This window comes from Coptis chinensis, chromosome 9, assembly GCF_015680905.1.
Source record: "Coptis chinensis isolate HL-2020 chromosome 9, ASM1568090v1, whole genome shotgun sequence".
Taxonomy (NCBI): Eukaryota; Viridiplantae; Streptophyta; class Magnoliopsida; order Ranunculales; family Ranunculaceae; genus Coptis; species Coptis chinensis.
This window is the reverse complement of record NC_141464.1, coordinates 57521938-57537850: the sequence shown is the minus strand read 5'-3', so window position 1 is coordinate 57537850 and position 15913 is coordinate 57521938. Positions and strand designations below refer to the sequence as shown.

The 15913-nt window shown below is 36.0% G+C and overlaps 3 protein-coding genes across 3 annotated transcripts; 2 read left to right on the top strand and 1 right to left on the bottom strand.

Moving 5' to 3' along the window:
• Positions 1 to 2801: 2801 nt before the first annotated feature.
• Positions 2802 to 3302, bottom strand: LOC147476916 (uncharacterized). Its single transcript, XM_086585864.1, has one exon. The coding sequence runs from the start codon at positions 3300 to 3302 to the stop codon at positions 2802 to 2804; it is 501 nt and encodes a 166-aa protein (XP_086441990.1).
• A 5164-nt stretch (positions 3303 to 8466) lies between these two features.
• On the top strand, positions 8467 to 11553 carry LOC147476915 (25S rRNA (uridine-N(3))-methyltransferase-like). Its single transcript, XM_086585863.1, has 3 exons — positions 8467 to 9351; positions 10351 to 10553; positions 11116 to 11553. The coding sequence occupies exons 1-3, from the start codon at positions 8655 to 8657 to the stop codon at positions 11362 to 11364; spliced, it is 1149 nt and encodes a 382-aa protein (XP_086441989.1). The 5' UTR covers positions 8467 to 8654; the 3' UTR covers positions 11365 to 11553.
• A 521-nt stretch (positions 11554 to 12074) lies between these two features.
• On the top strand, positions 12075 to 14008 carry LOC147476914 (heavy metal-associated isoprenylated plant protein 41-like). The gene is made up of 3 exons (XM_086584349.1): positions 12075 to 13130; positions 13297 to 13495; positions 13626 to 14008. The coding sequence occupies exons 1-3, from the start codon at positions 12416 to 12418 to the stop codon at positions 13891 to 13893; spliced, it is 1182 nt and encodes a 393-aa protein (XP_086440475.1). The 5' UTR covers positions 12075 to 12415; the 3' UTR covers positions 13894 to 14008.
• Positions 14009 to 15913: the final 1905 nt, after the last annotated feature.

The following is a 15913-nucleotide window of genomic DNA, read 5'->3' as shown; positions in this document are numbered from 1 at the left end:
CTCTTGGAAAGGTATCGTTGTCATAATCCTTGCAGTATCACATTTTAATTAATATAATAGATAGGTTCTGAATCTGATTAGCACACAGTCTTCTAATCCACTTCGTTATTTCCATATTGTTAATTACTAAAAACTCTGTATACAATTAGGACCTGAGTTGCAGTTTGGCTGTGGGTTCCAAGTCCAATATTGTTGGTAAGGGTAAGGTTTACGTGGAGCTTGGACCGAGACTAAGTTGCACAATGTTCCCTTAGGGCCAAAAACAACGACGCCAGACGTATCGAGTTGATAAGATTTTGGAAGGTAAAGATCATGTTTTTCTTCCTATACCAGTTCAGCGATGAACTGGTAATTTTGAAAGATGCTCTTGGATCACAAGTTGCTTGGGCAAAGCACTTAGTAGTGGATTCAATTGAGCTAATTTCATTAAGTTTTAGTTTATTTTGAAGTACTTTAAAATATTTTTTGAGTTCTAAATATTCTCACCTAAAAATATATAGTTGAAGACCAAAAGGACTAATTCTCCGATACCAAAAAAAAATTCTAAAAGGAAAATGTTGAAGTAACAAGTCATGCACCGATTCTGAAATCATACATTGGATCTTGGAAAGGTGAATACTAATGCCTGATCCCCTGTTTTATGTTGTATTTGCAATTAACCCATTGACTTTACAATTCATTTTAGGAACTGAGTTGCAGTTTGGCTGTGGGTTGTGGGTTGGTCCAATATTGTTGCTAAGGGTAAGGTTTACGTGGAGCTTGGACCAGAGACTAAGTTGCACAATGTTCCCTTAGGGCCAACCAACGCACGCGTATCAGTTGATAATAGTTTGGGAGGTAAAGATCATGTTGCTCTTCCTATACCATTTCGCAATGAGCTGGTAATTTTGAAAGATGCTATTGGATCACAAGTTGCTTGGCCAAAGCACTTAGTATTGAAAGGCATTAAGGTAATTTCATTAAGTTTTAATTTATTTTGAAGTACTTTAAAATATTTTTTGTGTGTGTCTTTTTTTTTTTTTTTTTTAGTTCTAAATATTCTCACCTAAAATTTGTTGAAGACCAAAAAGGCTAATTCTCGATACCAAAAAAAAATTCTAAAAAGGAAAATGCTAAAGTAACAAGTTAAATTGCACCAAGATTTAAATCATACATTGGATCTTGGAAAGGTGAATACTAATGCTCGAATCCCTATTTTATGTTGTATTTGCAATTAACCCATTATGACTTTACAATTCATCTTAGGGCCGGAGTTGCAGTTTGGCTGTGGATTTCAAATCCAATGTTGTTGCTAAGGGTATAGTCTACGAGGAGCTTGGACCAGAAACTAAGTTGCACAATGTTCCCTTAGGGCAATACAACTCACATGTAGCAGTTGGGAAGATTTTGGAAGGTAAAGAACAAGCTCTTCTTCCTGTACCAGTTGGTGATAAGTTGAAATTTGTGGAAGACGCTATTGGAGCACACGTTGCTTGGCCCAGGGAATTAGTGGTGAAAGCCAACCAGGTAAAAATATCGATGATTGTAAATTTATAAGAATCCCCCTTTAGGATCGAACTCTCCCTTTCTCTGTCTAGTTCCCTCTATTTATACATTTCTTCCTTCTAATCCACCTCATGATCCTTACACAACTCAACATTCCACCTCCAATTTGTGTAGATGTGCATCTGGCACTTCCGCTCCACGTACACATAGGCCATAACACAGCCCACTACAGGCCATAACACAGCCCACTGCAGGACACTTCAAGCCACTACCGGCCACCTACAGACCACTTCCAGTCCACGTACACATAGGCCATGTTGCGGCCACCCTTGCTAGACATGACATTATAATTTTTTATGCTTATCTTTTATTCTTCGGTTTCTGAATCAGGAAAAAATAGGGCAACCGAGTAAAAGTAAAGGCGAAAAAACTAAGTCAGCTGGCCACAGCAAAGGAAGCGATCTATGCACTTCCTTTGGTGCCATGATTGGTACAATTATTCAAAGTGGTCGACTTAAGTTTCCATATGGACAAGAATTATTCAGAGATAACATAGAGTTTTCATACATAGAGACAAATGACGTGAAGGATGTTTGTAATCTTGAATCTGTCGAGTCTCCTTGTATGGTTGCATATATGAGGTGATAAAACTTACGTTGTTACTAACTATTTTATTGAATGTTTACTGCGCTTATAAAATGAGTTGTGTTTTCACATTTCAGATGCTTGTATGAGAAATTTGTTTGTTCTAGAGATGGATATTTGTTTGTCAACCGGCTGTCTTTAGTGTTATGGATTCAAAAGAAAAACTAAACTTGTTCTTGATAGATTGAGGGAAGCAAACATGAATGAAATTGTTTTCATTCCTTACAACCCATGGTATGGACATATATTATATTGGTTTTGTTGAACTCATATTTGGTTACAAGTACATATTAAATGCTAGTTAATAACTTGTTTGGCTTTAGCTTCCATTGGATTGTGATTGTCATCGACTTGTCTAGTATGGATGTTTATTGGTTGGATTCGTTACATGGTAAATGCACCGGTGACATGGAAATCATTATCAATACGTATGTAACTATTTCCATACGCATTTATTGGTATACTTTTTTTTATTATATATGTAGACTTTTTTATTTCTTATATTGACATTAATTGCTTAAATTTTTAACTTGAAGTGCGTTGATAGCTTTAAAAGGGATCCAAGTGAATAGAAGTTCTCAAAAACCATGTTGGCACCACATCAAGGTAAACGATTACAGTTACTATTTTTTTTTTTTTTGATAAGCAAGCGAGGTTGTTTGAGAGGTCCCCTATCCCTTTTCATTAATAATTGTAAAAATTGTATTACATTCTGACATACACTTCCCCATAGCATCATCATAGACTATTTTCTTTATACCCTCAGAAAATGAGCTAGGGATAACTTCTATGTATCTTACATTGGGTACATTACTTGCTAAAGCATCAGCTAATTTATTACATTCTCTATAAACATGTCTTATAAAAAACATTTCCATTTGACCCATAAGTTCCAATGCATCTGTAAGCTTCCTTGCTTGCCACGGGGTGTTGCTCCTATTTTTAGTGAAGGAGATAACATTTGTAGAGTCTGTCCTTGCCTCCATTCTTCTTCTGTTGTATTGTTTAGCTAGCTTTAGCCCTTGATACAGGCCCTGCAATTCTATAAGCTCCACAATAAGAAGTTGAAGACGCTTGAAACCTTCACCCTTTCCGACTTCATGCTGATCTAACCAGCAAACTATGATATCATGCATGGGACTTGGGCTTTGCGAAATATCTTCTGCATCCATGTTACAACTTGAATTCTTTGACTTGGCATTATTAAAATCCACATTTCCAACATCTGTCCCACCAAAAAGATGTTTGGAGTCAATGCCCAACTTATTCTTCCCTCAAGGAAAACACACGCTTAGTTGAGCCAGAGTTGCAGTCTCGAAAGAGACCTCCCTCACTCATTGGCTTCCTTACAACTGGAAGAACTGGACACGGAAGTGCCTATGTAGTACGCAGAAAAAACTGTACCCTGACATCACAGTTAACCAACATGATAGCAGTAGGAACCACATTCAGGCAAGAAAACCCGACAACCAACTAGCCCGAGACTGAAGAGACTACACTAGAAGACCAAGGGCCTTACAGAATAAGGACTCACAGCTTCCCCTTTACCACATATGCTCTCCATACCCAAGCCGGAGAGCACCCCATCTCTTCTAAGCTAAGACGATTGCCCTCAGGTACTTGACTGAACAAGGTCAACTCCGCAACTTACAGTAGATTGAATGAGTGGTTCACTGTACCACTGATATTGCCTTAATAGCTACTTGTGTGGAGCTTCTCGGCTCATCACCTCTGCGTTCTCGTAGCAGCCTTTTCCACAGTAGTGAGATATCCCTTAGTAGTTTCATACCTCGGCACGAGATATTCATCCAATCGGACCTACCAGGGAAAGGGACCCGCACAACCCGGCTATGTGTCTTAACACCAAATACATCTGCAATTCAGCAGGGGTTCTTCCTTACTAAAAGTAAGGATGACAAGAGTTCCTGCCTAAGCGTCAAACCAATATCCGATCAACGCACTTTGACGCCTGTGGAATACACCTCTCAAAACGAGAGAAAACTAATCCATCCGATCTACATTACATAAACCACCGATCAAAATCGTTGCGTAGGACCATTTCAAACTTGCTATCCCTGTAGATTGAGCTAATAAATTACATGCAAGTTATTGATAACACCTTAGCCAAGAACCCTTCGTAGAACTCTTGAATGACTCGGAGACCAGAAAGAGTAAACATGATCCATCCTTAGGTTAGATACTTCTCTGGTTGGTTTATTCCTTGCAGAACAGGAAATGTGAGGATCGCTTACCTGACGCTTTCTTCCGGTATAGAGAAAGACAAGGGACACACGAAACAAGATAACTATTCGCTACCAAAAGTCTTCCCCGTCTCCTGAATCAAGAGAGGATCACATAACATTATCGGTCGGCACCTTCGGGAACTTTTCGGTTCCCGTAGGTATGCTTTCCTTTGAAGGCGCAGAGAACCAAGCATAGCTTCCATCTGCGGCTTCAAAAGCGTAACTGCAGATATACTTGTGAATAGTCTTTTTCGCAAATGAAGTTTCAGTCCAGGAGGAAGAGTAGTCCGAGCCGATCTCTAAAATCACAAGTTTCCCACTCACAAAGGAAAAAATAGAACACACCAATTGATAAGTCGACTGTACCTATCCACTTCAAGGATGCTCGTAAGCCGGGACTAACCAAGCAATCCGGACTTCCTTACCACCACCGTGACAAAGATCCTCGAAGAGATAACTATAAGCCTCTCTCGACGTCTCCCACAATCGAGCTTTATCCGAGCCAATGCGACTTTAGCTAGCCACACCACTACCTTGAGCTCCGGGGCTTACAACCTTGACAAGATTGTCCACACGTTTCTGAAGAGACGAAACAGGTTCATCGAAGGATAAAAACTTACAAAGAACTGGTCGATACAGGCCCTGCAATTCTTATTGTGAAACCCTTGCCTCCGATTGTGTTTTTTCTATTTAGAACTAATTTGTTATGAAAATACAGTTTTGCCCCTAATAAGTAATTTGCCCCTTAATTCAATTTGATATTTTTGCCCCTTAATTCAATTTGATATTTTTGTAGGGCCCTCTGCAACCAGATGGTATACAATGTGGTATTCATGCAATGCGCTTTATGCGAGACATAATGAGCGATCCTTCTCCTTTGCCATTGAAAGTAAATAAAATACCTCTCACATTTTAACTTAATTAATGCTTTTGATATCTTTAACAACTGTGTTTTTAACTTTTTTTTATTCTCTATTTTGCAAAATATTAAACTTGTTTCTTATATTCAAGATAAAAAATCTTAGCAATAAAAAGGCCTTCACCGACAAGGAAATAAATGAAGTTCGAATGGATTTTGTTATGTTCATCCAAGAATGTATTATGACTATCCTCAAGATGAAGATTGACCATAAGGCTGAAGACATATATGTGGGTGATCGAATTTGACAAGATTAGGTTATTTTTTAATTTGGATTTGGATTAGGCTGATTATATTTATATGAATTAGATTGGAAATGTGTTATTTATTTCATTACGTTTTACGATTAAGTACAAATATATATTGGTTATCCAATAGGATTGGAATGTTTCAATGAAATTAGCAATATATATGAGTGTTATTTGAAATTTAATGGATCATATTCAGATATGTAGTTTATTCAGGTGTGTAGTTTATTGCAGGTCCCCAATTTTGGGGGTTTTATATATATATTCACGATTTTATTTTTATTTTTAATAAAAAAAATATATATACATATCACTGTTTTACCAAAACCGTCATAACTAATGGTACTTTTTATGACCGTTAAAAAGGATGAATGCATAACAGTTTATTTGAAACTATCACAAATGATATGATTTGTTGTGACGGTTTTTGAGCAGTTGTTACCATTTTTTAATGGCTTTATGACCGTTAAAAAGGATGAATGCATAACCGTTTATTTAAAACCGTCACAAATTATATGATTTGTTGTGACGGTTTTTGAGCAGTTGTTACCGTTTTTATGGTAGAGAGAGGCTAGTCTCGAACAAATATTTGTGACGGTTTTGGGAAAAAAAAGAAATGACTCTCACTCCGTCACGGTTTTGGAAAAAAAAAACCGTCACAAAAGACTTTTTGTGACTGTTTTTAACAGTGATATAAAGCCTTTTTTCTTGTAGTGAATTTGCTTGCACATTTTCTTTCATTGCGAGTGGACAAAGTCAATTTGGTTTGCCTCCAATCTGGGGGGGAAAGTAGAAGAATTGGTAGATAATACCATCAGAGAATGGTTAGAGATGCTGCTACAATGGACTAAGGATCAGGACTAGGGAATTGCAGAGAAGGGAGTACTTGCCCTGATTATCCTTCAAGAGATATGGGAGACAAGGAATAAAGTGAAGTTGAAGGCATGGCTAAGAATAGGGAAAGCTTGTTAAGGAGGACACAAGACAGTGGTCCAAGACCCTCAAGGCCTTTGAAGGCAGACACAGGAAGTTGGGAATCATAATTCCCAATGATGAAATCTTTTAACAAAGAATAACTGGATATGTAATGATTTATTTTCTAAAATTGAATTGGGAACTATTATAATAAAGTTTGATGCTACCTATCTCGTGGAAACTGGGAAAAGCGGCAAGCAGAGCTATTGCTTGGGACAACGAAGGTCGTCTAAAAGCGGCAGCCACTAGAAGATACACAGCAGCAGATGCAGAGGAAGCAGAGATGGAAGCTATGGAAGTGGCACCAAAACTAGCTAAAAGCATAGGAGAGAGCTCCTTTTTGTTTGAGAGTGACTGTAAATTGGTAATACAAAATGTACAAAACACTCTAGAACATAACTCTTACATATGGCAGTTAGAACCTATTAAGCTTATGTAGGCCTTTTCACTTTTGTAAGTTTAATTGGATTAGCAGGATGTATAACAAAGAGGCACATGAACTGGCTCAATGGGCTATCCATGACCAAGATGTGAGTCTCTTGCCGAAGCACTTGTTGGATTGTACGTAGTATGATTCCCATTATATTTTGATATATAAAATATGTTGTTAGCGGCGGAAAAAAAAAAAAAAAAAAAAAGCACATGGCCCCATCTAAGAATTACCACTACCCAATTTTCTTCTAAAGCAAAAGTCTCCACCAACATGACCGTCCCCTTCACAAGTTCACATCGTTGTACTTATATAGTACTAGAATGAAAAAGACGTAAAGAATCAAATACACATTTCAAGCTAGAGCCAACAAGGCAACAAGGTCAGGAAGAATCTCTTGAACCTAGCTTCATTTCAACTCCGCCATCAAATGTGAACTTAGCCAATTAGAAAGAAGACCATGGACGGCAACACATGACTTAGCATCCACTATAATTGATAGGCAGCCTTTATCAGACTTCTTTTCCTTGTTTTGTTCCAGCACCCTCCATTCATATATTTTCTCTATATATTACTAATTATGAATAAAGATTTAAGCAACCATATTAGTAAAAGCTATTCAATAGCTTTTGATAAAGGAGCACTCTTTGATAAAGTGGTGTACGTACATAATTCGAACCAAGAGATGAGAGAGATCAGGTGAGATTCCCCCCTTTCTCTGAAGCTCCCGAATGTATTAGCCTATTCGGCAAAGCAAGGATCCAAGTCATCCAACAGCTCATGCTTAAATGTAATCAGATCAGGTGTCTAGCTAGGTTACCAGTAAACTTAGAGAGTAAGCTTATTATGCATACCCTGTCCGCCACCTCTTCATGCCATATATATGCCCACCAACTACTAACTACTTAGTTGGTCAAAAAAACAAATATATTAAGGTGGTTCATGAATAAAATAAAGGGTTTTTGAAAAACATCATATGGCATCAAAACTACTATAAAATACCCCTAACCTTATTGAAATTCACTCAATTACCATTAATTCATTTCGACAACAAAAAATGTATATTTGATCTATGAAAATGAAAATGAAAATAAACCATGATAACAAGCAATCGTGTCCGGAATTCACCTAAATACTCGAAATTAAATCATTTTTGTAACAACCAACTCCATAGAATCAAACTACCCTTGGCTAAAATTCGAAGCATTACACTCCTGTTTTCTTAAATTTATGTTAAATAAAAAACCCCACAAAGCCTTAAATAATGAAAACCCAGACCAACTAAAAAAACGGGAGTTAAGTTGCTGTTAAGTGAGGGACACGTGGTACCAGATTTCATATGGTTACTGGGTTCGGTTATTGCATAGCTGGACTCGTTACGATTTACGAATGATCATTTTCCAGTGACATGGATTCTGGGTTATATTGCACCTTGGGGATTGGCAAGTTGGCAGGAAGCAAACTTAAAGTAACATTTCACACCAATAAGTGAAGGCATTAAGGCAATAAAAGTTAATTCAGATTGAGACTTGCATTCCCATAGATATGCCTTCACGACGAAGCATAAGCACTTTACTAGGCATTTGAGTCATCAGTTTCTTGAAAACTTAATAGCTATGCATCCTTCTCTCTTTTCTCTCTTGGGTACCAATAGCATGCATACATACTGGTGAGACTCCATTGAAAGGACCAGAGAAAAGAAGTTTAAAATGGGTCAAGTTCTAGCAAAAATAAGGAAGCTTTTCACTTCTCTTATCAAAATTATTGTCTATTGTAAAAGTGGAAAGACTAGAAGTAGTACGTCAAGTGTGAGTGAGAGTTTAATTAGTACTCCAAATGTTGAAGAAATTCAAGAGCGAGTTATCAGTACAGTCCCAGATTCACATATAATTTCAATTACTAGAGAATATGAAGAGGAAAGTATTGATGCTTCTCCTAGTACTAATGTGACTGTTGAAGAGAAAAAACAATTTACAACAGTGTCAGATGCTCATATAGGGAATATTTATGAAGAGAATGAAGATATAAGCAAAGGAAGTGAACAGCTTAAGGAGGAGTCTCAATCCGATGCAGGTACTAGTTGTGACGATATTAATGTTATAGACGAGAGAGGACAAGTTATCACAATCCAAGATGCTCATGAAAGAAAGGGAAGTGAACGGATTGCACAAGACTCTCAAATCAATAACTCGGTTACCAGTATAGCAGTGAAGGAGGATCGGGATAGTATCGTGCAGAAAAAGGCTGTGCCAAAGCCACCAGAGAAAAAAATTATATGGATAAAACACTACTGCAGTTCTCATAAGATACTGCTAGTTGGGGAGGGTGACTTCTCGTTTTCGGCATGTTTGGCTAATGTTTTTGGCTCTGGTAGTAACATGGTTGCTACTTCCCTTAATTCCAAGAGTAAGTTTTTTTCCTTTTCTATGCATGCTTGCTTTTTGTACATCCATAAATTTCTTGAGCTGGGTATTGAATGATTATTTTAACTAGTACAAGCCGGTGGTGAACAACACCAGTGGCCTGATCATTGGTTCATTCGTTTCAAAATTATGTAGGGTTAGCTAGACTCCCCCCTACTAGTTTACTAGTTGCAATAAGTGTTACCCCCTATTTTCAAAATATTAGTGTTACCCCCATAGTACAAAATATCAGGATATGGGTATTTATCGATATTTAATTTCTGGATATATATCGTGGATATATCCCCCTCTTTGGAGATATTTGATATTGTTTCACAGCAAACATCGTGGATATATCCAAAATATCGATAAATATCGTAGATATTGTAGATATTTCTTGATATATCATGACACATTATTTATATTTATTTGAAATATAATGGTAAATATTAAATGAAATTGTTATATATACAAAATATCGTCAAATATCTCCAAATATCACAAAATATCACAAATATCACAAATATTATCGAAATATCACTGATATTTGCAGTCGTATATATCTTTGAACATATCGTGATATTTATATATCTTTCTTTGAAATCTGGATAGATATCCCCAAATATCGCGATATATCGGGATATTTTGTACTCTGGTTATTCCCACCCACCTCAGTTGCAAGATCCAACGGCTACGAGATGAATTGTTTTTTTTCAGATGAAGAATCATCACCGTTGGATCTTACAAATGGGGGTATCACTAATATTTTTGAAAATAGGAGAGGAGGAACACTAATCGCAACTAGTTGGGGGTAAGTCTAACTAACCCAATTATGTATAATTAAAATTTAAAATCACTTTTAATAGAGAAAGTTCAATATAACCTTTTGAGCTAAGTATGTACAATTACCAGCTGACTTCATACTAATTATATTTCTCACGGTACATGTACGTTGACCAGTGAATCCTAAATATTAACCCTATAATAATTGTTCCTATATCAGCTTTCCTGAAGAAAAACTATGCAGAGGCCATGTCTAACATCAAGGACTTGAAGAGTAGAGGGTGCACTTTGATACATAATTTTGATGCTACTGCAATGTGGAAAAACTGGAACTTGCTAAATCTTTCCAGATTTGATCGAATCATTTTCAATTTCCCTCTGGTTGGTTTATTACCTGGTCGAGCTAGGAAGAAACAACTCAAGTAAGTTAGTTCAACGAATTGTGAACTTAAATCTCTTCGAAAAATTGTTAAATAATGCATTTTATTTGAGGATAAAGTGTGCATGTAGAAATATCGAAAAACGATTAAAAAAGGTACTAAACTTTATAAGTTTTGATAATATGGGGACTAAAATTTTTTTTCGGTCAATTTGGGGACCAAATTTTTTAATTTTTGCAATGTGGGGACATGTGTAATATGACATCTAAATTTCTCACACGGTGTTTCACAATTCGAATTAATTTCCATGGTCATGAGGTTGTAGCATGGTCATGAGGTTGTAGAATGTTAGTATGGTGTATAACAATGTATGTAACTTGTGAATTATGAAACACCGTGTGAGAAATTTAGACTACGCCGTGTAACTAGTCCCCACATCAAAAAATTAAAAAGTTTGGTCCCCAAATTGACAAAAAAAAAAAATTTAGTCCCCATATTGTCAAAACTTATAAAGTTCAATACTTTTTAGTTTTTTTAAGTAGAAATATCTACTTGATAATTAGGACTTTTGATATTTCTGTGCAGGTGGAACCGCCTTTAGTTAGGGGTTTATGGCACAGGCAAAGGAGTTGCTTCAAAATGAGGGAGAAATTCACATTACTCATAAGACAAGTGCCATCTATTATGAATGGAATCTAGAAAATCTAGCTAGGCACAATGGGCTTCGGCTGATAGAAGACGTGCAATTTAGTTTGACAGATTACCCAGGCTACAATAATAAGTCTGGATTTGGAGGTGACAATGACTTTCATTGCTACCCAAGCAGGACTTACAAATTTGGTCGTAACGAATAGTTAACTTCACTTCATGCATCCAAAACAAAACCAGAAAAGTAGTGTGGCAAATGGATATGAAAATTAGTTACATATGGTGTCGTTCTTTCGGTCGATTGATGACTCTCAGATATTTGAATTTGATTATCAACTATGAGGAATGCGATTATATGGATTTCAAACTTTCTAATATATTTATGTTAATGATGATAATTGGTGGCATAACTCATTTAATTTGCATCTTCCAAGCAATCGTTACTCCTTTTAGAACAGCTCGATCTACCGTCTGCATTTTTTGGATCCCCTACTTTAATCCTGTCATGCTAGTACCAGCATTTGTCCATGAAGAAAATCCTAAACGTAGGATGCTCTGCATTTAACCTAGGTGCATTTGAAATATCAGCTCAATTTGTTATAATGACAAGTCATTAGTCATGCATGAGTGAAGTTTGTTAATTATTCTAAACGTTTTATTTCCCTACTTTTTTACATTGTTCTATAAATACCACACACCTAAACACTAAAGACAATACCTAAGAACCCTTACTTCCTGAGCATAAGCAACATTCTAACAGTGAATTCTTTGTGCAATATATTTGTTTGATGTGATTCTTTTTTCCCCTAATAAGGATTCAAGCAATGATATGGCTATGGTTCCTAATGACCATTTTGAGTGCGTGACATGGATAATGTGCGCTATTCTTGTTTATATTGAATTATTGATCCTTGGGGGGTTGGGCAGGAGGCAGACTCAAAAACACATTTCAGACCAGCTGAACAGTTTGGCGTGGCATTACTCACTTAGCTTACAAAAGACAATAAACTTTATAATTAAGATTGACGCATGGATTCCCCTAGATATTGTAGGAACCCGTAAGCCTTTAATTTAATCTTCCCTCTACCCGCGTTGACTACTAAGCATAATCAATTTACTAGGCATCTGAATCATCATCTCCTTGAAAACTTAATCAATAGCCGTGCATCCTTCGATCTCTGTTTTCTCTCTTGGGTACCATTAACATGCTATATACCGGTGAGACTCCATTGAAAGGGCCAGAGAAAAGAAGTTAAAATGGGCCAAGTTCTAGCAAAGATAACGAAACTTTTTGCTTGTGTTTTCAGCATTGCCTCTTGTAAAAGTGGAAGGAGTAGAATTAGTACATCAAGTGTGAATGAGAGTTTGATCATTAGCACTCCAAATGTTGAAGAAGTTCAAGAGCGAGTTATTAGTACAGTTCAAGATTCACATTTGATTTCGATTCCTAGAGAATATGAAGAGGAAAGTATTGATGCTTCTCTTGGTATTAATGTGACTGTTGAAGAGAGCAAACAAGTTACCACAGTGCCAGATGCTCATATAGTGAATATTTGTGAAGAGAATGAAAATACAAGCAAGGGAAGTGAACAGCTTGAGGATTCTCAATCCGATGCGGGTGCTAGTTGTGACGATATTATTGTAGAAGAGAAAGAACAAGATACAATAACAATCCGAAATACTAAAAGAGTTATTTTTCAAGAAGAAAATGTAAATAAAACTAAGGGCAGTGAACAAATTACACAAGATGCTCACTACAACTCGGCTACCAGTGCAGGAGCGAAGTGGGTTGATATCGTGCCAATAAAGGTTGTGGTAGAAGAACCAAAGGAGAAAGCTGTATGGATTAAACACTACTGCAGTTCTCATAAGATACTCTTAGTTGGTGAGGGTGACTTCTCTTTCTCTGCCTGTTTGGCCAGAGCTTTTGGTTCTGCTAGTAACATGGTTGCGACTTCTCTCAATTCCAAGAGTAATTTTTCCCCACTTTTACATGCCTAGCTACTTCATTAACAAGTAATTTTCACATTACATTTCAGTCTACTTCTGGCCTAGTTCAGGACCACTAGGTCGTTCGATCTCATACTAAATACATTTTTTCGTGCATTCTATATTTTGATTAATAATTTATATTTCAGGTTTTTTGAAGAAAAACTACTCAAAAGCTATGTCTAACATAAATGACTTGAAGAACAAAGGGTGCACTGTAATATATGATTTTGATGCCACTGCAAAGTGGGATAGTTACTTGGTAAATGACTTAAAATTTGATCGAATCATTTACAATTTTCCTCTGGCTGGATTTTTCGAAGGTCAATCTGAGAAGTGTCAACTCAAGTAAGTTAGTAGAGCGTCCTGCCAACGACACCTTTGTGCCGCACCCTTCCTTTATGAAAGCCGATTACTTAAATAAAATTCCCAAGAAACATTTTTATTTGATTGTTCACCGTCTTTTTTGTCTTCGCAGGCGTAACCAGCATTTGGTAAGGATGTTCATGCAAAATGCAAAGAAGATGCTTCAAGATGAGGGAGAAATCCATATTACTCACAAATCAAATGGCTTCTTTCTTAAATGGGATCTAGAAGATCTGGCTAAGCAAAATGGCCTTGAGCTGATAGAAGATGTGAAATTTAAATTGACCAACTACCCAGGCTACAATAACAAGTACGGATTTGGAGGTGACGAAAATTTCAATTGCAACCCAAGCAGGACTTACAAATTTGGTCTTAATTGATGAAAAGTTAAATTCATTTGTCCAAAATGAAATACTGGAAATCAATTATACCAAGAGTTTATATGAAAGCTAGTGTGTTTAAAAAAAATGGAGAACACGAATTAGCTAATGCAACTGTGAAAGTATGTGTGTCGTTCTTATGGATTTTGATTGCGCTCTCATAGTTGAATTTGATTCTAAAATATGACAAGAATGAGCATTTCTAGCTGCCAATCAAATAATTCCTTAAGAACCTGTTTAATTATTTGCTTTCCTATGGAAAATTTTGATTTTCAACTATTGGATTTTCAGTGTTCAATAAGAATGACATACAGTAGAGTAGAAGCTTGATAATTTAATACGCGGGAAATTAAGGGTTTTTATAAAGGCACCGTTTATTTTACAAAGGGCTACCCATATCCAAAACAAAACCAAACGGATCCTAAGACCAACACCACTTGAAAATTGAATAAATACCATTTATTATTTTTATTTTTTTATAAAAAAATTTGTTTAATTTTGATTAGTTTGGTTTTATCTTATGTTCCATTGAATCAATATGCCTTTCCAATGTTGACAAATTCAAAATTTTTATCATCTTTTATAAAATTGAACGAATAGGTATATTCAAAATTATGATTGAATAATTTCATTTAAAATTTTGTTTTGATTTCAATTGTAATAATGTGGAGAAACAATTATGGATTTGATTCGTAAATTATTATTAGACTGCTTATTTGTTTTCATGTCGGGGTCCAGGGTCCCTCCAAACTTTGATAAATTTTATAATTCAATTAATTTTTTTTAATAAAATAAATAAATCAATGAGTATCTTCAATTAGTGATAAATTTTATAAATCTTTCTTGTTTGATTTTGAATATTAGAAAATTTCGTAAAAGAAAAACTATGTTTTGATAATTAATAAACTATTTTAAAAGATTATTTCTAATTCTAGGACCCGTTTGTTTTGTGGTTAGTGTGGTGCCCTTGGTAAAATCAGTGGTGTCTATATGAAAACCCTAAATGAATCACCACACTTAAATAATAAAATTTGCTGGTCCTGACTTGGGCCAGTGGACTAAATTAATAATTTCGATAAATTTATAAGATAATAGATTTCAAAACAACCCCATGTGGAGTTTAGTAGAGCTCATTTATTACATAAATTAATAAAAAAAAATACAAATGAGGTGAAATATGAGTCCAGTGTTGTTTGTCTTGTCGTGAAATTTAAGTCAAGGTTGGATCTCAAACATAGCTATTTCCTAAAACATTAAAACATAAGAGAATAAGATCTTAAAGTATAATGAAATATATATGAAGATAATATAATATGATCTTTAGCACAGTAGAAAATATTTCTATAATAAACTTTGAAAATTCATAAATATTTGAATAAATTAATAACTATTAATTAATATAATTATTAATTTACCGATTAATTAAAGGCTAAATCTACTGTGCGCGAGATGTAGGCTACGCCCTCACATCTCGGCCACTCATCACAAGGGGGGTGCGTGTGTATTGTATCAAGAAGTAGTGATCCATGGCCCTCACTTCCTGCGCACGATACATCTCGCGCACCGAAGTAGTGCTCTTAATTAAAACCCGCTTAATTAATAGATTTTGCTTGGTCCCAAGAGTATTAAATTATCGAGGTACTAATGTATTTCCTAAGATATAGGATTTTGTTTTTCTTGAAAAGTTTTCCGTTCAATCATTTAGTTGTCCCATACACTACCAGGAAACTGTAGGTGAGCTTCCATGTAGTACAATTGCATAGTAGTAGCCATATCCCATGCGCCTTGGTGCGCATACTTTCTGACCACAAAATCTTTAATCTTTATCTTTATATGAGAATACGACTTGACAACCCCCCCCCATCCGGATGAAAAAAAAGGAGAAAAAAGAAACAGATGTGAGAGAGAATTTCACAAACGGGGTACAACCAGAGATACAGTGAGAGACCACCACCTAAAGCCCGTTTAAAAGACCTCCTCTAAAACTAATACTCCCCCCACCCAAAGTACAAGCTCCCAA

What these genes read in the sequence shown, in the direction of transcription:
- LOC147476916 (XM_086585864.1), bottom strand. Translation starts at nt 3,302, where the DNA reads ATGGATGCAGAAGATATTTCGCAAAGCCCAAGTCCCATGCATGATATC.
- LOC147476915 (XM_086585863.1), top strand. Translation starts at nt 8,655, where the DNA reads ATGGGTCAAGTTCTAGCAAAAATAAGGAAGCTTTTCACTTCTCTTATC. An exon ending in TACTTCCCTTAATTCCAAGA is followed by an intron (nt 9,352 to 10,350) that starts GTAAGTTTTTTT and finishes TTCCTATATCAG; the next exon opens with CTTTCCTGAAGAAAAACTAT. An exon ending in CTAGGAAGAAACAACTCAAG is followed by an intron (nt 10,554 to 11,115) that starts TAAGTTAGTTCA and finishes GCCTTTAGTTAG; the next exon opens with GGGTTTATGGCACAGGCAAA.
- LOC147476914 (XM_086584349.1), top strand. Translation starts at nt 12,416, where the DNA reads ATGGGCCAAGTTCTAGCAAAGATAACGAAACTTTTTGCTTGTGTTTTC. An exon ending in GACTTCTCTCAATTCCAAGA is followed by an intron (nt 13,131 to 13,296) that starts GTAATTTTTCCC and finishes TTTATATTTCAG; the next exon opens with GTTTTTTGAAGAAAAACTAC. An exon ending in TCTGAGAAGTGTCAACTCAA is followed by an intron (nt 13,496 to 13,625) that starts GTAAGTTAGTAG and finishes TTGTCTTCGCAG; the next exon opens with GCGTAACCAGCATTTGGTAA.